At 42.0% G+C, this 23,712-nt stretch overlaps 1 protein-coding gene across 1 annotated transcript in view; it reads left to right on the plus strand.

The window, feature by feature from the left end:
* DOCK3 (dedicator of cytokinesis 3) overlaps positions 1–23,712 on the plus strand; it is a 145,629-nt gene that overhangs the window by 117,085 nt on the left and 4,832 nt on the right. The window contains exons 46-54 of the mRNA XM_033140625.1: positions 1,282–1,398; positions 3,434–3,555; positions 5,034–5,169; positions 5,981–6,062; positions 8,084–8,236; positions 13,576–13,694; positions 15,448–15,535; positions 21,422–21,544; positions 22,231–22,313. Of these exons, the coding sequence (XP_032996516.1) occupies positions 1,282–1,398; positions 3,434–3,555; positions 5,034–5,169; positions 5,981–6,062; positions 8,084–8,236; positions 13,576–13,694; positions 15,448–15,535; positions 21,422–21,544; positions 22,231–22,313 (1,023 nt within the window). The remainder of the gene's footprint in view (positions 1–1,281; positions 1,399–3,433; positions 3,556–5,033; positions 5,170–5,980; positions 6,063–8,083; positions 8,237–13,575; positions 13,695–15,447; positions 15,536–21,421; positions 21,545–22,230; positions 22,314–23,712) is intronic.

Here is a 23,712-nt window from a genome sequence, read left to right on the forward strand (position 1 = left end):
TCTTCTCTTCTCATGAGGTGGCCAAAGTACTGGAGCCTCAACTTCAGGATCTGTCCTTCTAGTGAGCACTCAGGGCTGATTTCTTTGAGAATGGATAGGTTTGATCTTCTTGCAGTCCATGGGACTCTCAAGAGTCTCCTCCAGCACCATAATTCAAAAGCATCAATTCTTCGGCGATCAGCCTTCTTTATGGTCCAGCTCTCACTTCCATACATTACTACTCCCACATAGAAACACCCTATCAGTGAGTGCCAATAGTACCCTCTAGCTAGCAGTCAGATACTTGGGGAAATTTTGAACTCATTATTGCTCACCAGAGCCTAAGTTAGCTCTCATGTATGCTTGTACACAAAGTTCTTCCTTCCTTCCTTCCTTCCTTCCTTCCTTCCTTCCTTCCTTCCTTCCTTCCTTCTTTCTTTCTTTCTTTCTTTCTTTCTTTCTTTCTTTCTCACTAGTTACAGTGTATGTGAAAATCACACAGCACTGAAAGTGCCTGGATCCTTGTGGTCTACAAAATTGATCTGGCAAAGTTTGGGCATCTTACCCTGTTTGAGAAAAGAGTCCATAGTACTAGATGGTGTTATGTGAAATGTTATGATTAATTCTACACTGCCTTTTGGCTTAAAAAAAAAAAAGCCCCCCATGGTGGATCACGAAGGATAATAAAAATATAATTCAAGGAAAGGGGGGGGGGGTTCAACTTAGAAAAATGTGAAACAAAATTGTAAGTATTGATGAACTTCTCCCAATTTTGAAAAACTCTAAACACTTCATTGATATCTGCCAGTTCTCTATTGGTCTAGCTTAGGGTTGCCATCTTTCAAGAAGTGAAAATCCAGACACAGAAGTTGTTGAGATCTTGATTTTTTGCACGATCTCAACAACAAAATTTCAGCTATTTTAAAGGAAATTTGCCAAAATCTACACTTCCAACACTTGTTTCCAACAGCTGAATCCCAGCTATGTCAGGGGAATTCTGGACATATGGCAACTCTAGTCTAGCAACAACTGCTATCATTTCAAACTCACATTCTTGCTATTACGACATTTGCAGGAAGAGGTGGCCAGGAATCATATGGGTGGTTGTTAGGTAATCAGCTACATGCTCTCTAATGTTTCTTTATATAATCTGAACATAGATTTATTGGCATGAATGATTTAGCTAAACTAAGCTACGAGTATTTAGAGAGAGTTACCCTTCAGTGAATGAGTGGTATATAGAACATTATTTTGCAGCCTTTCTTGGGCTGTATGTATAGGCTTTTATTTTATTTTTAATAGGTACATATATTAGGAGTGGGTCTTGCAGTACATGAGAAGTTTGTACACCCAGAGATGCGCCCTCTACATAAGAAACTAATTGACCAGTTCCAGATGATGCGATCTAGTTTGTACCATGTAAGTAGATAAACACTTTTCTTTCTTTGTTTCCAGTTCATAGCAGTATTTTGAATTCTTCCATTATGGCATAGTCATGTGAACTGGAGAATGCTGAATGAGTGCAAAATGAATTCTTCAGCAAAAATAAATTGGATATCCAGAAAAATATGAGGAAATGAACATCTGGATTTTTCATTTGTCTAGTCATTGCTCCTATCATTTGAATCACATATGATCTTTTTAAAAGGGTACAAAAAAACTACACATTGCTTGAAATGTTATGATTAGGGATCTTTTAATCTGAGGATGCAATTTGAACATAAAGCCTCAAGGAAAATGTGCTTGAAGAAGGTTATTTTAAATTGGAAAATGCCACAAGGGGAAAGGATAAAAGCCCCTCTTCCCCTGTACTAGTTTTTCATCTTCAAATTGCAATCTCAGCAACTGTATTTGGGGTTTCTAACTCCCTAAAAAGAATAACAGCAGAGTACATAATGTATAGTTCTGCCTTCAGTTGCTTGCTTAAAATAGGATATAAATAAATGTGTGCTTTTAAGCATTACTTAAGGGCAGAGTACACAGTGAGAGGAGAAGTAAATAATGTAGTGTTAGAAATCCATTTTGTATAAAAGCCTGCACCAAAGCTAGACATATGTACTTCACATTTTTCTCATTTGTGAACCATTGCCAACTAATCTTTTACATGTTATTATCTGAATATTGATGGTTCTTTATTGATGATGACAAAAGTATTAGTTAGCAATAATGATATATAGAAAAGGTCTCATAGATTGTATTTGCTAAGATATGAGCGAGGCTTATGGCACACAACCCCTTTCCTCCTCCCTTTTCACAAGCCAGCAACAAGTCAGAAAATCTTTAGTTAGCTGTCATTTCCCATTTTGTCCAGAGTGGAACCAACCAGGATATTAAGCCATGGGCTACACTTGCACATTATGCTAAATCGTTGTTTAGTAGTACTATGTGTGTGAGCAGGAAGGAACCTGAGTGAAGCCTCAGAATTGTATGCTCCCTTCTCCTCCTGTCTGACCAGGAGAGGAACTTTGCTAATTTTACAGAATGTCAGCTTACACAGAACTGTGGTTTAAAACAAATTCTGGACAGCTTTTAAGCAAGCGTACTTCAAACCATGGATTACGAAGCTGATTTGTAACTAATCAGAGCTTGTTTTAAACCACAGTCTCTGGTTCATACATATAAGACACCCCATGTATAAGACCCCCCTATTTTGGGGGACTCAATTTTAAGAAAATGAGGAGAGATGGCCCGAAGTTGTTGAGCTTCTCCCCCCCCCCCGCAGCTGCGCGGGGGAAACACTCGCTAGATCGTTTCCCGCTTGCTGCAGCATCAGGGGAGGTTGCGCTCCCGCCAACCAGCTGGCTGGCAGGCGCGCCACTTCCTCCCCCATGCCACTATCCGTGTATTGGACAACCCCAATTTTTTGACACAATTTTTGAGTCAAAAAACCACATCTAATGCACGGAAAAATACAGTAATACCAAGCCAGGATTCTGTGATATTAAAAGCAGATGCTAGTTGTACAGGGACAGACAACAGGAAGGATAACAGGTAATGTTCTAGCTCAGGTAAAGGTAAAGGGACCCCTGACCATTAGGTCCAGTCACGGACGACTCTGGGGTTGCGGCGCTCATCTCACTTTATTGGCCGAGGGAGGCGGGTCATGTGGCTAGCATGGCTAAGCCGCTTCTGGCGAACCAGAGTAGCACACAGAAACGCCATTTACCTTCCCGCCGGAGCGGTACCTACTTTTCTACTTGCACTTTGACGTGCTTTCGGGTTGGCAGTAGCAGGGACCGAGCAACGGGAGCTCACCCCGTTGCAGGGATTTGAACCGCTGACTTTCTGATTGGCAAGCCCTAGGCTCTGTGGTTTAGACCACAGCACCACCCGCATCTAGCTCATGTAGATAATACTAGCTATGGTTTATGAAAGGCGCTGTGTGAGACCATAAGGCACAATCCTATTGGCTTATTATTAAGGCAGCATATGACCATCCGAATGTACTTTACAGGAGTTGCCTGCTTTGGATAAACTGAGTCCAGCCTGCTCAGGAACGAGCACACCACGCAGCAATATGCTTGTATCACATAGTCCAATGAGTCCAGAGAGTATCAAGCTGGTGCATCGCCACAGGTATTTATCTAACCAAGAAAGGTCTTTCTAATCTATACCAGTCTTTCCAACTGATGTCTAAAGCAAAGTAGCTCATGTAGCTACTGTGTATAGATTCTGGGAGGTGCTTTAGGTCTACTCAAAGTCATAGGAATAAATAAAACACACTTTCATATTAACTTACCCGGGCAATGACTCATTTGTGAAAGGGCGATCATTCTGTGTTGGTCTTTAATATGCTTCAGCAGCTAATATGTAAAGGACCTGAAACAACTTCCAATTTTCGGGGGGTGCTTACCTACGAGAAACATGGAAGTATGAAAACAAGCTAAAATCCACACATTTGAAATTGTGTAGTGGAAATGTTTTTCGTTCTTCAAGCAGTTTTAATTTCTAAACCTTATCTAGAGTATTGTGTGGTGGAAATGATTTTATGAGAATGGTCATAAAAGCCTCCATTCTTTGCTGCTTCAGCTGTTAAAATCTGCTAACCTTTCTGCTGCTTCTTTGCCACCAATTTTTCATTCAATAAAAGGTTGCAATATCCAGAATTAGCTGATACAGAAACTGCAAATGGCAGTAGTGTTATCTGAAAAAGTATTTTTAAAACCATCAAAATTTGGTAGCAGGCTTGTTTTACAGTTTTATCAGTTGCCTCTTCATCCTGCCCAAAGCAGGGGTCTTGAAAATGCGGCTCTAGCCATGGGATTCACACTAAGATACTATTATGGCATCATTTTGTATCAAACGTATTTTTAATGCAGATACAAAACTATGCATTGAAAAACATACAATATAAATAATTTCATGGGTTGTGAAATAGTGGTTGATGAACACTTGTCTATCCCTCAAAATGCAGATGATTTCCCCAAATATTTACAAATCCAAAATAGCAGAATTTGTGTGGGTCAGAGTGCTCACTAGTTCCATGTGCATCTTAAATTGATGCAACTGTGAAAAAGTATGACAATTGGCCATTGAATTATACATTAGTGCTTACTGAGTTTGTATACGTTTATTGTGTTCTTTATTTATTTTAGGTGATTGTCGTTTTTCTTCTCTGTTCTTGAAAGCTATTTTGAACAAATGGTAAAAAAAGCAGGATATAAATATTTTACAGAAATAAATATTTGAATAGATAGAAGAGGCACAGGAACAGCCACTTAGGTCAACATGGATTTACAATCTGACTTCTGGCACTAAAAAAAAAAAAAGAGTGGTTTCTCCGATATGTTCTAACATTTCTTGACAAATGGCTAACTTGCTCTGCAGCTGGGCAAAATGTGAAAATCCTTGTTTAATATAGCGATGAGCCTTATCTAACTGAAAATGTACAGACACAGAAAGGCTTGTCTGTGCATTTTACTTCAATATGCTTTGAGGTACAGAAACAGTAGCTTCCAGTGAACGAGGTGCAATTACTCTGCATTTTTTAAATAAAAATTTCTGATGAAAACAAAATATTACTTTATCTTACTGTTCTCTGTTCTCCCCCGTAGCCCATTGAATATGCTGGGCACAGTCCGACACTCGTCATCTTCACTTTCTTCCCATACATCAAGTGAAACAGGGAATCTGGTTATTCTAACAGACAGTTCTGTCGGAGAAACAGCAGAGGATATGTACCACATGCAGGTATGACTGTAACTTATCAGGAACATGCAGTGTTAAAGATGATTTTAGGATGCATTTAAGCAGGGCTGTATTAAGCATAGGCTGTATTAAGCATATGCGGCGCCGGGGTGCAAAGACCCAGCCGCCCCCCCCCCGGTTGCCCAGTCCCAGGTGCGCAGAAGGGCGGAGCCAGCCAGTCGCCTCAGCGTCTTGCTGGCTCGGTCGCCCCTGAACTCGCGGCGCAGAGCCACCCGCAGCAGAAGAGCCCACCGCCGTGCTCTGACTGATGGGCGGCCTTTTCCCCGGACTCAACTCTCAGGCCCCGGACTCTCGGCCTGGCGCCCCTGAGAGCCCGCACCCCTAGCGCCTATGGGTAAGACGGCCCTGCATTTAAGATCTCGGTCAGTACTGAGATCTACTCAGTACCTGTAGACAAGGCTAGAATAATATAGTGCCTTACAGACTGAGGAAATCAAATCTTACCTCTGTCTTGAACTCACTTGCTGGCTTTAGGCAAGTCACCCTCTCTCAGCCTTCCTCCCACATCTACAACATGAGAATAACAACAACACTCCTTTCCTTACAAGGTTGCTATAAGGATAACATGAAAATAATATGAAACACTTGAACACTCAGAAATACTTTAAAATTCTAGGTATTTCATTATTAAATTATATTTGAGTTTACTTAGACAATTTTTAATGTTAGCTGGGTGAAAACCCCATTGTACCAGTGAGAGCCCTTGCACTGGCTTCCACTGGGTGGGACGTGTTGGTTGAATCCTGCCCTAAGAATCTAATCAGCAATACTGTATCTGTTTTTTCTTTCCTAGGCCAGTCCTTCCACCTCAAGCCTGAGCTCTACCCATTCTGCACCATCCCAGATGATTAACTCTGCACCTCCTAGCGCACGGGGTAAGAATGAGCCACTTAGATAGAAATATGCAAGGTTCTACAAATTGCTATGATGTTTGCCCTTAAAAATTCTAGATTGTACGTTGAATTGCTTCCTTGCTTGAAATAAGCGATAGCTTCATTATTGCAACAATGAATTATTCAAGACTATCTTCTACAATGTCCCAATTAAGTGTGTCATCTTTTCAGAACAGTTTGGTATACTTTCTCTCTGTTATAAAATTTATTTTAAGACAATTTAACTGTGTGTTTCCAATGGGCTCCCCAAGCATTGAGCCCATTCACTTAAATCCAGTCTGTTGTTTGTACGAGTTGTTTCAATTCTAAAGCAAACAGTCCGAGAAACAACACTGAAAACAGTAACCACGTGAGTACAAAGGCAAATACCAGGTCTCAAAGGAAAAGAAATCAGGATAAAGGAACATAGAGTGTAGAATCTTAATTGGAACAAGGTGTACAAAATTTGCCTTCTTTGCCTGAGTTACAAATGAAGAAAGGGAGAGAAAAAATATCTGAAATAGCTTTCACTCCCTAGTATTTTTCCCCCCTATAAAAGACACTATGCAAAGTTGGTTGTTTCTTCTCTTCACAAGACACAGGGACTCTCCCAACCCCTACCAGTGGCCTCTCTAGAACTGGGTGCTAAATTATTGCTTAGAGACTCTCAAACCAAATTGCACTACTGTTTGTGTATGCTGCAGAACAACAGAACTTCCCTATCCACTTATTTTTGGTGAACCCATTTCTGCAGAGCTCAAATATCCTTGGCAGTAGTGATACAGTGGGAGTAACAATATCTCAGTAGTAGAACACATACTTTTTTGTGCAAAAGGTTGCAGGTTTATCGATAGTTAAAAGATCTCTGGTAGGAAGAGGGGAGAAGGGGACTCAGTGTGGAACACATGTTTTACATGCTGAAGGTGCAATATTAAATCCATGACTTCTCCATCTCAAGATGTAGGGCTGGAAAATATTGTCTGCCAGAGGCCCTGGAAAGTTATTGTAAATCAGAATAGACTACACTGGGCTAGATAGATGGGTGATATGACTCACCATACTGCAGCTTTATATACAGCAGAAAAGATGACATGGGGAGCTTCATATGTTCAGTGAAATCTTTTTCATTATTGTATCTGTTGCACTAAGCTGAAGAGCATAGTACTGTATGTAAGTACAAATGATTTTATAATTACCAAATTTGGTGGGAAAGCAGTTGTGATCAGAGCTGAATAAAGATGGTAAAGGTGGTGACCATTGTCAGGAAAATGACTACCGGTATGTGATTGTACTGCTTTAGAGTCAACTGTGTCAGCTAATTATATCTCTATGAAGTATGCACTTTGGGGAGGAAAAATACGGTATGGTGGTCCTTGCAGCATTTCACAGTACTCATAGTATCTGTGATACTGTGGATATCCAGCTTTCTGAGCTGCCATTTGACTTCTCAACAGCATTTCCTGCATCTAGAATCTCTGCTGGTGATGGATGTTAAAGGACAACCCATTAATAAGTAATACATCATTTCCTGTTAGCAAATATATATTTGAACAAGCACTGTCATATCTACATGTGATTTCTGTTTTTGACCATTTCTGATCATTCTGGAAAACTTCATTTATTCTTGGACAGATTTCTTAAACTAATTGAATTAATTTTCTTAAATTAATGGAGAAGTTGTTTGGAATTCCATGAATCGCACACTAGAAAAAGAAAGCCCCAAATCTTCTTGATACTTCACAGTATGTGAATTATTAATTTAATTGTTGTGAAACTTCCAACGGGGATGAAATTGCTTTGCAGAAAATAAGCCTGGTGGTATTGAAAATAACATGGGATTTATTTATTTATTTATTTGCATACATCCTCCCCCCCCCCCCCAATTTAAATAAGTTTTATTCTATGGAAATGAGAGATTGACAAGCATTGGCGCTAAAGCAAGCTGCAGTGCAAAATTCACATGCCTAGCTCTGCCAATATGCTTCAATCCTTTTTTACGTTTATTTATATTCTTTTTAATTTAGTGCTGATGAAAGGTGCTGGATTGACAACACTGGAGGCTGAAGCCCTCTATCTATCCACAGAACAGATACAGCACGGGCGGCAGCAGTGCAGGCTTCCCCACACTGCCCCCACCAATGTGCCTCATCTCTGTCCTGGAGGAACCACCTCTAGAGGTGAGAGGATAGATTGGTCTCCATGACCCATACAGTCCTTGGCCTTTCTGCTCAGATTGCCAACAGAGTTACCAGCTTGTAGTGGCAGACTTAGACACCCTTCAGTCAGGAAGTGCACCAAGTTCATCAGTGTGTTTCACTGCAGTTACTTGGCAGTGATAGGTTCCACACCGATGTGAGGAGTTGTACTGGAACCTCGATTTACTGAATAATTGCCAACTTGCACTGTTCGGGGTTCAAAGCTTGTCTTAGAAATGAAAAAAGAGTTGCCCAAACTTCAGCAGCTTTGATTTCAGTCAATAGCCTGATTTCCAGCTAAACCTCCTGTATTCTTGTTTATGAGCTGAGATCTAACTTAACTGAGATGCAACTATAATTTGAATATCTAGATACGCCTCCCATTCATATGGCTCTGATTTTGATTTTTTATAGATAGATCGATAGATAGATAGATAGATAGATAAACTACTGTGTTTTGTTCACAATGAACAGTAAAACTCAAATATAATTAACACAAAAAGTAAATATAATCAGCTGAAATGTCTCGCACCTTCTCTCTGAAAAACGTACACATGCATTTTCATTTTGAAATGATAAAACATTTGTAGGAATATGCTGCCTTCTTAACTCGGTACAGTAGTATGTCATAAAGCACCTTTTGAGGGGTTAGTAGACACATTACGGGGCTCTGCTCCATGAATGAGCTGATTTCTCTTCATTGTTAAGACCAATTTAAATATTCTTTTAAGCAAGTATTGTAGATATGAGAATCACTTACACACTTCTGTCCCCCCCACCCCACCCCCATACTGCCACTTCTAAATTGTTGATATAAATATATCATACATGGTCAGATTCATATGCTTAAGATTTTATTTCCAAACAAAGATCTGATCACAGTCATATAAGTTCTTTTTGGAGAAGAGCATTAGGGTAAACATTACAGAGTGCATCATTGGCTGTAATATAGTACAAGCCGTATTTGTGAAAGCTTCCACCTTTTCATTACATAGCTATAAACACACAAATTAGCTACAAATGTTGGTCTTGTTTATATATAAAAGCAGAGCACAATGTCCACTTCTGGATGCTAGCTGTTAATAGGCTTAGGGCCAGTTTACACTTCAAGTAGCTGTGTTCGCTGCATGAATACATTGAAGTGTGAAGGAGAGATGTTTTATCTCTCACCAAGTATTCAATCTGGATGTTTGCCAGATAGACACTAGCCGTCATTTCCTTAGATTATGTCTATCACATTTCTCAACCTGGCGAGAATACAAAAGCCTTCCAAGTAAATATACTTAAAAGACCATTTGGAGCCTATATTTAGTTGTGCTTAGTGCATTTTGAAGGTTGTCCCCTGCTGTGTACTCATAGTAGGAGCTGTCAGGTCAATCTTGCTGTTCAGTTTAGACTTCTCTTTTTCTCTGCTTGGACAGCAAGTCACAGCTGTTTAATCAACACTGAATAATAATAGCATTTAAACATTGGACTTTGAAGTTAAATCAAGCTCCTAGAAGGTTTCAGCAAAGATGAACAAATCAGTTCATATTTGGGTTACATGCAAATTATTTAGAAATATCAGCAGTACAGTCTTCTGCATGTTTACTCAGAAATAAGTCCTATATTGAATGGTGCTTACTCTCAGGTAAGTGTGCATTGGATTACAACTTTAGAATGTATCGTAATTCACAATACTTTTATGAGATACCACAAGATTGGTTTTTTAATTTGTGACAGATGGCACTTTTTCTTAGTAGTTAAAGTAATTCATATATAATATTATGGCAGTAATTCTTATATCACTCTGTAAAGTGGGTGTGAGGATCCTGGGGCCCTCTAGATCAGCTTTTCTCAACCTTGGGTACTACAACTCCCATCATCCCTGACCACTGGTCCTGCTAGCTAGGGATGATGGGAGTTGTAGGCCAAAAACATCTGGGGACCCAAGGTTGAGAAAGGCTGCTCTAGATGTTGCTGGAAGCCATGCAAGTTGTAGTTCAACAGTATATGGGGAGCCAAAGGTTCCCTACTCCTGCTGTGAATTAAACCATCATTTCCCCTACATTACATAACAGGGTAGTGGGAATTTAGACCGAGATAGTGGATTGCCACAGCGTCACATGACGAGGGCATTGCCCATCCCATTGGCTCCAGCATCCCACGATGTAAATAGGCAGCTCTAAAAAAATCAGTCTTTTTTGTAGTTTATACTGCATTTCTTTCCTCAAAAACCCTGTAGTGTTGTGATGAGACTTGCCAGTTCTCCATACGCTTTGTTTTCCCTTCTGAAAAATTAGTTCAGTGTGAGAGTAATATGCTCTGATGGAAATTATTACCAATGAACATCATAGGCATCCCCGGCAAAACATGGTTTTACAAACAGTGACACTGAAGTTCAATTTTGAGTGGTAATCCCGCAACATGTTATTCTCCTGCAAGACTTTCAAGAAGAACTGTGATTGCACAGCTGCTTCACTCAAGGCCTTCTCTTAATAAATGAAAACACAGTGGATTATATCCAGTGCTGTCCTTACATTTACAGAAAACTATTTGATCCAGTGGGGATTTCCAAGGGATGCGGGTGGCACTGTGGGTTAAACCACAGAGCCTAGGGCTTGCTGATCAGACGGTCAGCGGTTCGAATCCCCATGACGGGGTGAGCTCCTGTTGCTTGGTCCCAGCTCCTGCCCACATCAGAGTGCAAGTAGATAAATAGGTACTGCTCCGGCAGGAAGGTAAACGGCGTTTCCATGCGCTGCTCTGGTTCGCCAGAAGCGGCTTAGTCATGCTGGCCACATGACCCGGAAGCTGTACGCCGGCTCCCTCGGCCAGTAACGCGAGATGAGCACCGCAACCCCAAAGTCGGACACGACTGGACCTAATGGTCAGGGGTCCCTTTACCTTTACCTTTACCTTTAAGGGAGGGAGGGAATTTTTTTCTCATTTCCTCTTCCGCTACCAGTGCTCCCTTTCAATCTGCTCTAAGGGCTTAGGGTACACACTTGAACAGTGCAGGACATGGTATGGGGGGGGGGCTGCAATGGAAAGGAGACATTTGGGGGAATCACCTCCCTCCCCCATTCTATGCATGGAAGTCTTTGAGGGATCAGATAGCCTTTTGTGAATACAAGGACACCACTGGATACAACTCACAGTCAGGCTAGTATCCTTTTTAGCACATCTATGGTTAGGGAGGAATAGACTCACGGTTCCTCAGTAGAGAGACCATATACTTCCAGTTACTAAGTTTTGAGGGACAAACAAGGGCAGGCTCTTGTTCTCGTTTCCTCCTTTTGGTCTTTTTAGGGAATCTGATTGACCACTGGTGCAGGGAAATGGTGGGTTTTCGGCATTTGAGTACCAAGGTACCCCTGTACTTTAAAGGCAGAGCACACCATTCCAAATGTGGGACTGCTGCTCTTTTGCTGCATGTTTATACTGTAAGCATGTCATGTGAAATACACACTTTGGGTGTGCACATGTGTAAAGAAGCACTAGACTAATGGGCTTTCAGCAGGTCAGTTGCATATTTGGAAGTTGTCCACAAGCACCTAAATGAAACAACAAACACAGCCACCACCATGATACCCTACATGCAGATAGACATATTAACAAACAAACAAAAAAGAAAGGTGTGGATGTATGACTTTTTGTCTGCCAAGATACTATTCCTACAAGCTTGGCTGAACAGGTAGAATTTCCAAAGATCTGACAGTTACAAATAAGTACAGTAACGTGCATTTTTCACAATTTTCTTTAACTTTTAAAAGGAGCTTTTGACAAATACTTCCCTCTGTTGGTGACTTGAAGTCACATAATTAATAGAAAAGCTTTCAGGAAACAACTGTTGTCAACCGTGTTAGATGAGCAGCAAAGGTATTGTTTTCATGTGTTTTTCCAAATTGATGGTACCCAACAGCTTCATCTGTATTTCTAGGATAAATTGAGGAATATTTTTTAAAAGGGGGAAATCAGCAGTGTGCTTTGTGCCATGATGCATTTACTGGTGCTCCTAAAAGATCAGTATTTTATATTTCATGATGCAGAAATAGGACTATCTGTGATATGCATGTGAGTAAAAGAGACAGTATAAAACATTAGTGCTTATCTAAATGAACATTGCGAATGATAGGATGTTCAGATTATTTGTGTTCTGTGTTTGTGGTAAAAATTAGTAAAAAAAACAAAACAAAACCCAAAACATTTAATCATACAGTGGAGTTTGAATTTCTTTGAGCTTAATAATTTGAGGGAAACTCTAGAAAGTGTGAGGGTTTCTCCTGCACTGCTAACCATATTTTTTCTTCCTTTTGTGCTAAATCTCAGTCTATGACCTGCATGCCATGCTTCTGTTCATGTGAATTCTGTACTGACTAGAAATAACACTTGTGTTTAAATTTGTGTGTGGTCAGATATTATTTGTGTGGTCATAGAAAGTTTGCAGAGGGGACCATGTCAACCCCAGTAGCAGGCGCAGCTGCAAAATGTGTTGTTTGCCTTTGTCCTCTAAATACATGCTTGTGGCACAGATATGCCACAAATTAAGACCCTTATTAGCAGCTTCAATTTGTGCATCAGGTTCTGCACATTAATGCATCCAGTAGGGGAGATAGTTTCCATTGTTATCATTACCTCAGGCAGCTGTGCATTTCAACCAGTACCACAATGAGTAGGATTTTCCCCCATCGAAGATCATAATGCACTGATACACTATGCAATGCCCAAACAAACGTTCCTCAAAATGGCAATATATGTCAATAGGAATCAAAACCCTTATGGGATATATATATATTGAGACGCTCTGTGTTCTCATATTCTCATACTAAGCTTGTTGTTGTTGTTGTTCAGTCGTTCAGTCGTGTCCGACTCTTCGTGACCCCATGGACCAGAGCACACCAGGCATGCCTATCCTTCACTGCCTCTCGCAGTTTGGCCAAACTCATGTTAGTCATACTAAGCTTAACTGCTTGTTAATTATACAGTTTGTGGAAGCACACTTCTTATGTTCTTACACCAGCAGTTGTTGTCTTTCCACAGAAGAATGGATCTACCAAAGGCAGTTTTATTTTGGTAACATGGGGCTTTCAGAATGCATTCATTGACCTGCTAAGCAGTATGCTACAGACCCAGCAGCTTGTCTGTGTTGCTGTTTTTGTTTTGCATTGAACACTAGAGCAGTGATTCCTATGTGCTAATTAAGCTCATTTCCATTGTACACTAAAATGTTATGTTTCATAGTTGTGACTCATACATCTTAGGAAGACAAGGTGACTGGGCCAAAGAGCATCTCTGTTGTGTTTTGTCATGTGTACGTGATTGTTCTCACTTGTTTACAGGCTCTCCCTCTCTACCAGATAAGTATCGTCATAATCGGGAGCTGATGATGTTATTACCGATGCACCGAGACCGACCTAGCAGTGCCATGTACCCTGCAGCTATCATGGAAAATGGACAGGTAACAATTTCAGTATTACTATTTTTTTTCTAAATGTACCAGGACATGAAATTAGCAAACAGATCCGTTCTCTGGACAGGAAAGGACGAGTGTTTTGGAAATGGGAACTAATGGGAAGGAGGAACTTGCAGTTGACCTTACTTGGCAGGATAACTGTCCACAGTCAGCTCCTGTAAGGCTGTTGTTCGGCTACCAGGCAATGCTGTAATTTACCACATTTGGCCCACCTTTCCTGTCTGTCTTCCCTTCAGAAAAAGAGAGTGGGCGAGAAGAAAGGGGTTCTGAATCCCATAGCTAGGATTCATGTGGGTGAGGTGAGTCAGGAAGGGGGATGACTTTAGTGATTCCTGGCCAAGGGAGTGGCAGAGCAGCCACCTGATGGACATTTCAAACAGCAGGCATCAGCACGTAGGTGGCTGCACCAGGGCTGGCGAGGCTGGGATTACCCTAGTCATAATGCACTAAAAATCCCAGGCAAAACTTATTGGCAATAGCTGAGGGCAGACAGGTCCATGCTTTTGACCAGCACCTGTATCATTGTACCTGTCAGCTTCCTGAGCAAATTCAATAAAGGAAATTGCAGCTTCTGCACCCTGAGCATGTGCTCCTCTCAGGGAGATCTGTAGAGCAGGCACTTTGGGGGTTGGAGTGTGTTCCTGCTCATTCCAGTCCAGTCTCCGATGTGGGAGATCCTTCCAGCAGAGGAATCAAGTTACACCCCAACCCCTGTCTCTTACTGGTGGAAGGGGCTTAACTGGAAAGTTCTCCAATGCCCTCCTTACTCTCCCTAGAGCATGGTATTTATGGTAAGAAAATTACTCTTACCAGGCTAATCTGCCTTCATTCAGATTATTATTATAACCAGTCATAATAGCATAGGCACAGAGATTGCCCTTGTAACATAAAAACAAATGTAAACAATCAGATATCTTGTGAATCTTGTTGGAGAGGTCAAACGGCATAGTTAAAATAAATTTCTTGTGAGGAAAACAGCCAGAATTCTAGAATTCTAATTCACTTGTTATCTCAGAGAAGTTCAGAAATAATATCTAGAGTTGAGTGACAATAATTACACATTCCACTGATTTATAAGCTAATTTATTATTGCTTAATTTAAATAAATAAATAACACCTATGTATGGTGCAGGGGCCCAGTTAGGTTTTAATTCTGCTAAACCAAAGGTTCCTGGCCTTTTTTTTTTTTTTTTGCCTGAAGGCTGTATTCACCCTTGGCCAACTCCTGGAAACCACAAGCTAGCAGTGGGTATGAAGCACCCCACACTCTTACGTGCACAGAAACACCAGACATGCACACAGCCTGTACCGTCAAAACAGGTGGAATCTAGGAGAGCCAGAAAAAACTTGTTTGGAGCGAGCAGGATGAGGCCTCCAAACTAACAGTTAGCCACCTCTGTATTAGGCAAATGAAATAGTTCCATCCCCACAAAAGCTTGTACTATAATGATAAAGTAGGTTGGTGGTAATATGGTGACATTTGTGTGAGAAGTAATGTATCCTACTGCAAAAAACCCCCAAAAAACAAACAAACACCACAACCCCAGAAATCTAATCCTAGGTTTCTGCACTGGCAAATAGTTTGTTCTTAATGTCCTGTGCTGCCTTTCTTTTTTATTTCTTTGGTACATCTTCTTATTTGTTTTCAAAAATAATATAAATTTACAAACCTGATATGCCAAGATATAAAACTGTTGTTCAAGAAGTACAAGTGTTTGTTGCCCTTCTTCTCTCTTAGCACCCAAATTTCCAGCGAGCCTTGCTCCAACAAGTGATTGGACCGTGCAAACCCTGCAGCGATCCCAACCTTTCTGTTGCTGAAAAAGGTATTCCTTGCCCTATTTTACATTATTTACTTGTGACACTTATTTCAGGCGTTGTTTTTTGCTGCTTTGCTGGATCCAGAATCTACAGCTGGCGCTGAATGCTGCAGCGTGGTTGCTGACGTGTGTGAAACTCTGCTCAGAGATCTGCGTTAGTGGGCTAAGTTCAAGATGTTAATATTTGCCTGTAAAGCCCTAACCACTTGGAGCCAGTTTATTTACAGGATCTCCTTACTTCATATGTACCCACTTGACCTCTCTTGACCCACTTGCAGAACTTGTAAGAAATTGTTCTTTTAGCGCGGCAGGACCTAAACTTTGGCACTCCCTGCCAATTTACATCAGGTTGACTGGTATCTTAGCTGTATTCTTTCTGATGCCTGCTTAAAACATTTTTGTTTAGGCAAACCTATCCAGATGTACATACGTTGAATAAATTGTTTTCAACCCTTTTTCCCCCTTAGTTTAAATTCTATGAACCGCCCTGGGACCTCCTGGTAAACGGCGGTAAATAAATTCAATAAACCAAATAAATAAATAAATAAATTATTTTTAAAATGTTTTAGTTACTTGTTTTTAACTACTTTGCTGATAATTTTAATTTCTTGTCAACCCTTAGAGGTTTCGTTGCAATCAAGCGGTATATAATTTTTTTGTTAAATACTATTGATTAATTTTATTGTCTCGTTTTATGTTCATTCTTATCACTATAGTCTCTTAAAACCATGTGTATTTAGAAGAAGCAGTTAATCACACAGCAACTGCCCAATCCATATATACTCCTAGCAGAATATATACATTTGTGAGTCATGTTTCAAATAGGACAGTCTCCTTCCTGCATAGAGATTATCTACATAAAGGGAAAACTTCAGTTATGAAGCAGCACTTTGGAAAGGTCAGTAATCCATAGGCCATTGAAAGGGGGAGTTGGTGTATATATCAACTGTACAACATATACATCTGAAGATGCTTGGCATGCTCTCTCTAATCTGCTGAAAGCACACGTTTTGGTAAATCTGGAGAACTGTCACTTCCCCTTTTTAACACTGATTTTTCTTGACAGTAGAGTGACATTGAACAGCTTAAAGCAAAATCTTTTAAATTATAGCTTCTCTGCTGATGAATCTAATCACTAAAGACAAACTCTGCAGCCGATGGTTTGGCCACTACAGGGCAGTAGGGACTTTCAAAGATAGTTTAAGCATGAGCTAAGCCTTTATTTGGGATAAACCATCCAACATCAGAATTGCACACCAGGTTTCCCAGGCATTTTAGTAATAGTCTAAAATACGATAGACACAGAGCGGGGGGGGGGGGGTTGTATCGAAATTGCCATCAGTTAATATATTCTGTGTTTTGTTTCTGGTTTTCATGTGTATTCAATACAGATATATAGTGATCCTTCAGATATATAGTGATCAGTTTAGAGCAGTTTCAAAGAATGCACACAACTTGCTCATCCAGTGGCAGCAGCAGGAAGTCAGTATAGGCTGAGTGAAAATGATGCCTGCTTCGGACTCTGTGGATTTAGGTTCTCAGTGAGAACAGAATAAGAAGGCCTGTTAAACAAACAGTGAATAGTAGCTTCATAACAAGGTGAATGTTGGGATGGGAAACATAATTAATTCATTGTGGAGGTTATAGCCGCCCCCCCCAAACTATAACCCACAGCATTCTCCTCTAAAACCAAGGCTGATGTATTAATTTTTGCCAAGTCTTGTGTCAGAACTCCCCTGTCAGTGAGATTATGTTTGATGTTTAGCAGTGAGATCAATATTAAGGAAAGGTCTGGGCAAAGTCTTGGTGATTGTTTTCATTGCTATATATTTTGTTTAAGCCTCTTATTTTCTGTTTTATTGCTACCATGAATTTTATAAGTGTGCTATCTTTACCAGGAAAATGTAACTCTTTTCTACATGTTTTGTCTCAGTGTATAAGGAATTTTGTTTTGTTTTGTTCTTTTGTTTTAAAAAAAAGTTTGGGACCAGAGGAAAACAAACTTACCTCATCTTGGTCATCGCGGCACAGTAACAGGCTCTGTTCTGCATACTGAAATGTCTGTTCCTTGTTCTTTGTTACTACTTCCTTTATCCTGCTTTTTAAAAAAATCTGTAGTCTCAAAGGTATCTTCTTGGTCTCCTAATAATGCTAATCTATCTAAACTGCTTTCCCATTTCCAGTGAGCAGAGTAAGCTGATTGCTCCGCCTAGTGGTAACAATGCAGACAGCAACCTTTTGGGAGATAGGACTCCCAGCAAGTACAGGGGTACCTCGGTTTAAGAACTTAATTTGTTCTGGAGGTCCGTTCTTAACCTGAAACTGTTCTTAACCTGAGGTACCACTTTAGCTAATGGGGCCTCCCGCTGCCGCCACACGATTTCTGTTCTCATTCTGAAGCAAAGTTCTTAACCCAAGGTACTATTTCTGGGTTAGCGGAGTCTGTAACCTGAAGCGTCTGTAACCCGAGGTACCACTGTATCCAGTTCTGCTCCTGCCATTGGTCAAAGTGCAGCCAGTCGCTACTGCTCTCACTGATCTTTCAGGTTTTCTCTCTGAATTTCTTCTGCGACAGAAGAGGGGAAAAATTAGGAGTTAATAATAGTCCTCTTTCCCAGTGGCCATGTTCCCTTTTGTTTCCCTACAGTCCCCTAACGGAGTTGCGGTGCTTGCTCCTTTAAAGAAGGCTACTAAGGCAGAATGGGAGCATCCCCCAAAATATATTAAAAGGCTGTACCTATTGCGAATACATTTTACACCTTGGAAACTGAATTCACTGACTCCCTTAAAACCCCTAGCATGTATTTCTCTCTTAGTTTCCAAAAATCTACTTCCCAGAGGCGCGGATTCACAACTAAAGGACACCACTGAATAATGATTGAACTATGCAGTCCATAAAACACATGAAGCCCCCACCCTGCCCATTAGAGCAGCATGGAACAGCCTCTGTTTTTATCTAAACGTCTTTGAGATTAGCTCTTAGATGAGCCCTTAGATCCATCAAACCAGGATACAAGTTGCACATGTCAAATCCTACTAAAAATCCATTGCTCAGCTGCCTTCATTGCAGATGCTACTATGGATACCTCTTAGTATGCTTCTTGAGCCCTTGTAGCAGATGTGGTCACCAGATGCACTTAATGGCTCAAACACTGGGATGTAGACACTCTTATGTCAGCCTCTCCATTGTGCCATATGCAGGAGGCAAGTTTTTCAGGGAGGGTGCCCTAAAGGACATCTTAGTCTAGATGACAAGTGGAAGGTATTCCTAACATACAAGATGGACAACAAGCGGCAGAATAGGCACCATTCTCCACATTTCTACAATCAGTCCTTTCATAACTACTGATGGGTTCCTGGTCAGTTTAAAAAAAAAAGCCATATCTCCCCAACTCATCACCTAAAACATTTTGGAGAACTCTTGTACACCACCAAAAGCCTCATCTCCTTAGCCCTAGGAAGATTTCAGAAAAGCAAATCTACAGTGCAGCCTTAGCCCCCATCCACACCAATATCACAGTGATGGCACATGTCCTTGGCCTCTCTCAATCCAGGGTCAGTGGTCTGCAGCAGAATCCTCCAGGAGCATCAAGCCACCCTCGTAGCCCTTCTGCACTTAACACAACATCTCTCTCTGGAACATGTATGTACATCTGGACAGACAATACCAAAGCCAAATGAAACATCAACAGGCAAGGCTCGGCTTGATCCCCGAATCTGCAGCAAGAAACAACCCTCCTCTTGGACTAGGCAGAGATCAACATTCAGTCAGTCACAACTGAACACATATGCGGACTTAACACTCGGGCAAACCAGGCAGAGTAGAGCCTGAACCCCCCACTTGTTTTCCTACTACTCCAACAATGCTTCAGCCAACGGCAAGTCAATCTCTTTATATCCAACAGGGATTGCCAACTTCCACGATTCTTCACCAGGTTTCACACCCCATCAATGGAGGCCTGGAGCACTCTGCTCTCCCCCTGGCCACAGGGTCTACTCTATGTTTTTCCTCCAACTCCCATACTCCCATGGGTCCTCAGGAAAATCAGGGAAGAAAAGGCAAGAGTACGCCTCATCACTCGGTTCTGGCCGCATTATCCTTGGTTTCCACAGGTACTGAGCCTAGCACTCTCCTCTCTGTGGCGACTCCCCCAGCTACCAGACATCCTAACTCAAGGTCTGATCCTTCACCCAGATCCTGCCTGATTGCATCTGACTGCATGGTATTTGACTAGAAATGACTGACAGATGGATCTCACTCCAGACATCATAGGTATTCTGCTGCACTGCAGAAAGTCTTTGACTCCACATATCTATCAAGTCACCTGGAAATCTTTCCTCCTCAGGTGCTCTACTGACTCTCTGTAGAGTCAATAACCCCAGTATCTCTACCATCTTATAATTCCTTCAAGACGACCACAGAAAAGGCCTGAAGCCCAGTGTGCTAAAACAACAGGCAGCAGTGGTCTCCTCCATTCTCTCAAGGCTGCACTCTCCTTCCTTCTCCTCTCACCCACTCCTGAAACACTTTCCCCAGGAAGCATCTCTTAAATGCCCTCTGATTTTCCATAGATTCTCCTCCTGTGAACCTTCACAGGGTTCTCTCTGTGCTTCAACACCCTCTTTTTTTAACCTCTCAGCAAGGTGGCGCCATTCTTTGAAAATGGTCTTCCTCATCGCAATCACCTCAGCCTGCAGAGTCTCCAAGTTGAATGCTCTTTCTGTTGCCAAACACCTCTGTGTCTTCCATAGAGACAGAGTAGCGCTAAGGACCAAGACCCCCAAGTGTCTCCTGCAGATTCCATCTCCGGAAGGAGATGGTTCTTCTCTGCTTCTGTCCATCTCTACTCCATCCTCTGGAAAAGGCCTGACATTCCCTGGACGCCTGCAGAACCCTGAAGATTTTTACACTGAGGGAACTAAAGCCCATAAGCTAACTGAAACCCTGTTTGTATCCTTCCACCCACCGTCACCGGGCAGGAAGATGTCCTCTTCCACCCTTTCTAGGTGGATCAGGGCATGTATAGCGCTGGCCTACGAGGTGCAGTGGTTTCCTATCCCTTCAGCACACCATGGCTCATTCCGCAAAAGCCACAGCAGCCAGGGGTTTGTTTTCCTCTCCTGCTATTCTACAGGAGATCTGCAGGGCAGCTACTTGGGCAGCACCCAGGACCTTCACCAAGCACTGCTGCCTGGATGCCTACGCACCCTCAGATGCAGCTTTGGGCAGAAGGGTTCTTCAACAGGTCCTCCCGCTATGACTTCCTGAAGCTGCACTCTCTCCTTAGAAAGGTTAGCTGCTGTGTGTCCTGCTGACCCTTTCACTGGAAATGGGGGAAAGTACAGTTGTACCTACCTGAAACGTAGCTTTCCATTTCTTGATGAAAGGCCAGCAGACCCTGCCCTAGTTGGTTTGGCTACAGGATTCTTGTTATTAGCACAGTCACATTGACATTGAGAGGTAGCGTGCTTCTTCTTCTTCTTCTTCTTCTTCTTCTTCTTCTTCTTCTTCTTCTTCTTCTTCCTATCCTTCCTATCCTTCCTATCGTGGCTATCGAGCTTGGCAAGTCTGCATCCTGGATGCATGCTGGGAGTCCTAACTCCCAAAATGTTGCTGTCTGCCTTGTGACCACTAGGTGGAGCCATCGCCCCACTCTGCTGACCTTTCACTAGGAAATGGGAAAACGACACTTCAGGTAGGTACAACTCGTATTTTCTCATGATCAAAAAGTGCACAGTTCTCTTACCGCTTGCTGCCTTCAGAGCAGGACATAACCTAACAGCTTGGGGCCAGTTCCAAAACTCACTCGATTCAGTGAGTTTAAAAAGTCAGCCTTCAGTCCCATCAAATATTACAGCATTACCCAAATTCAATCTGTTTCCATCCTTCAGCTGTTCCAGCAGCACCAAGCAGCTGGAGTCTGGACAGCGGAACCAGAGAGGCCTTGCCATTCCTGTCTACTCATGTTGGGAGCATCCTGGCCCCACCAGTACCTCCCCGAAGCCTGCCCCATGGTAAGGAAATGGCCAGTAGGTCTGCAGAAGAAATCCTGCACTAATGCCCAATTAAACCATGTGAAAGCAAACAGTGCCACCTGTTTGCCTTCTGAAAAATGAAAAAGGAGTAAAAGGAAGAAAAGGAAGAAAAGGCTACACCAACTCTCTTGGCTGACGATTTCACAAATCATAAAAAAATAAAAAACAAGTACTATAAATGTGCTTTGGGACTGGAATTGGGCTTATGAGTGATGTACACTAGCCCAGTGTCTTGCTAAAAGCTGTACAGTATAATCCCATACATGTTTACTCAGAAGTAAGTCACACTGAGTTCAATGGGACTTACTACAAGGTTAGCGTGTATGGGATTGCAGCCTAAGTTTAACAAATAAAACATTGAGCTCCAGTTATTGAAGATAAATTAAGGTTTCAGATATTTAATGCTAAAGAGCCTGTTGTCTTGCCACGGGAGCCTTGATATGATAACAACTGCGTGTGTTACACTGTGTTGCTGCCTTCATTTGCTGTTTGTTGTTGTGTACATTGAGTTACAATTTGCTATGTAAAATAATTGGTTTCTAGGAAACTGACAGTGCACTATCAGGACATATTTGTCTAACTAGCATCACAGGACATTTAAGAGTTGGAAATGCTATTTCTGACTTACTGCTCGCAGATAACTTTTTCCATTTATCTCATTTAAGGTCACTACTCGCTGCATTTTGATGCCTTCCATCACCACCTTAGTGATGCCCCCCCAGCACTGCCTGCACGGACGCTACGTAAGGTAAAACTATATCTCAAATTGCAGAACCACCCTCTAATTCAGCCAGCATACTGAGAGCAATTCTGTAACCCACCTCTTTGTTTATTTGTACTGATTTACTCTACTGTACACAGCAGGTGGTGCTGTGGAGGATGCGGGTGGCGCTGTGGTCTAAACCACAGAGCCTAGGGCTTGCCGATCGGAAGGTCGGTGGTTCGAATCCCTGCAACGGGGTGAGCTCCCGTTGCTTGGTCCCAGCTCCTGCCAACCTAGCAATTCGAAAGCACATCAAAGTGCAAGTAGATAAATAGGTACCACTCTGGCGGGAAGGTAAACGGCTTTTCCGTGTGCTGCTCTGGTTTGCCAGAAGCGGCTTAGTCATGTTGGGCACATGACCTGGAAGCTGTACGCCGGCTCCCTCGGCCAGTAACGTGAGATGAGGGCCACAACCCTCATCCGCGACTGGACCTAATGGTCAGGGGTCCCTTTATCTTTACTCTACTGTACGCCCTGTGATATTACCGGGAGATTTATCACCTTGCTAAACTTGATGAGGTGGGAAAGGGTGTTTCTCCTGCTTGCTTATTTAAAACAATTAAAAGATCCTCCAGCTGTTATAGCACTGTGTGGTAAGCCCACATTTCCTGAGAGTTAGGGTACTCTGAAAGCAGCAAGGGGAGCCTTTTCAAAGCACTTTCCCTGATTGACTTTCAAAATGCTCTTCCTAGTCAAGCATGGGTCTCCTTTGAAAGTGTAGATCCATCCAGAGCCACCCTTTCAAAGTACTCTTCTGTACCTGCTTTGATAGGGAGGGGGAAGCCCCTTCCCAGCTCAAACAGGGAGAACAGAGTGCTTTGAAAGCACAGTCTGTGCCAGCAGGAATTGCACTTTCAAAGCACTCTTCTTGCAGCTTTGAGAATGGCCCACCCCCAAAGAAATATGGCCTTGATTCACACTGCTATGAATACTCAAAAGGGTTTGTTTTTTTAAGTTAAAGAAGCATTGGGAGGCCTCAGCTACTGCTTGAAAACTCTGAGGAAATTTTGCTCATCCACCCCATTTTCGGGGATTTCAAGAAACTGCCAGAATGTGCAGGTTGGTCTATGGTTTAGGGCAGTTAAAACGTCTGGAGGGTAAAGGTGGGAAAATGAAAACAGAAAGAATTGGCCTCCTTAATTCCCCAACAGCTATTGTACTCCAGAGGAAAGCTTTAGATTGGTGGGATGTGCTCCTTGAAGTTGTCCTCCCACACTGTTCACCTCACTTCCGGCAGCTATATAACAACAGCAGCCAGCCTCAATCCTGAGCCCTTTAGTACTATACCACAACACAGGTTTTAGAAGGGCAGAAGAGAGAGAGAAGAAAAGTAGCCTCTTGCAAACCCCAGTACTAAAAGTTATAAGTGGACATAGAGCGGCAT

Source organism: Lacerta agilis, chromosome 2 (genome assembly GCF_009819535.1).
Source record: "Lacerta agilis isolate rLacAgi1 chromosome 2, rLacAgi1.pri, whole genome shotgun sequence".
In the NCBI taxonomy this organism is placed as follows: Eukaryota; Metazoa; Chordata; class Lepidosauria; order Squamata; family Lacertidae; genus Lacerta; species Lacerta agilis.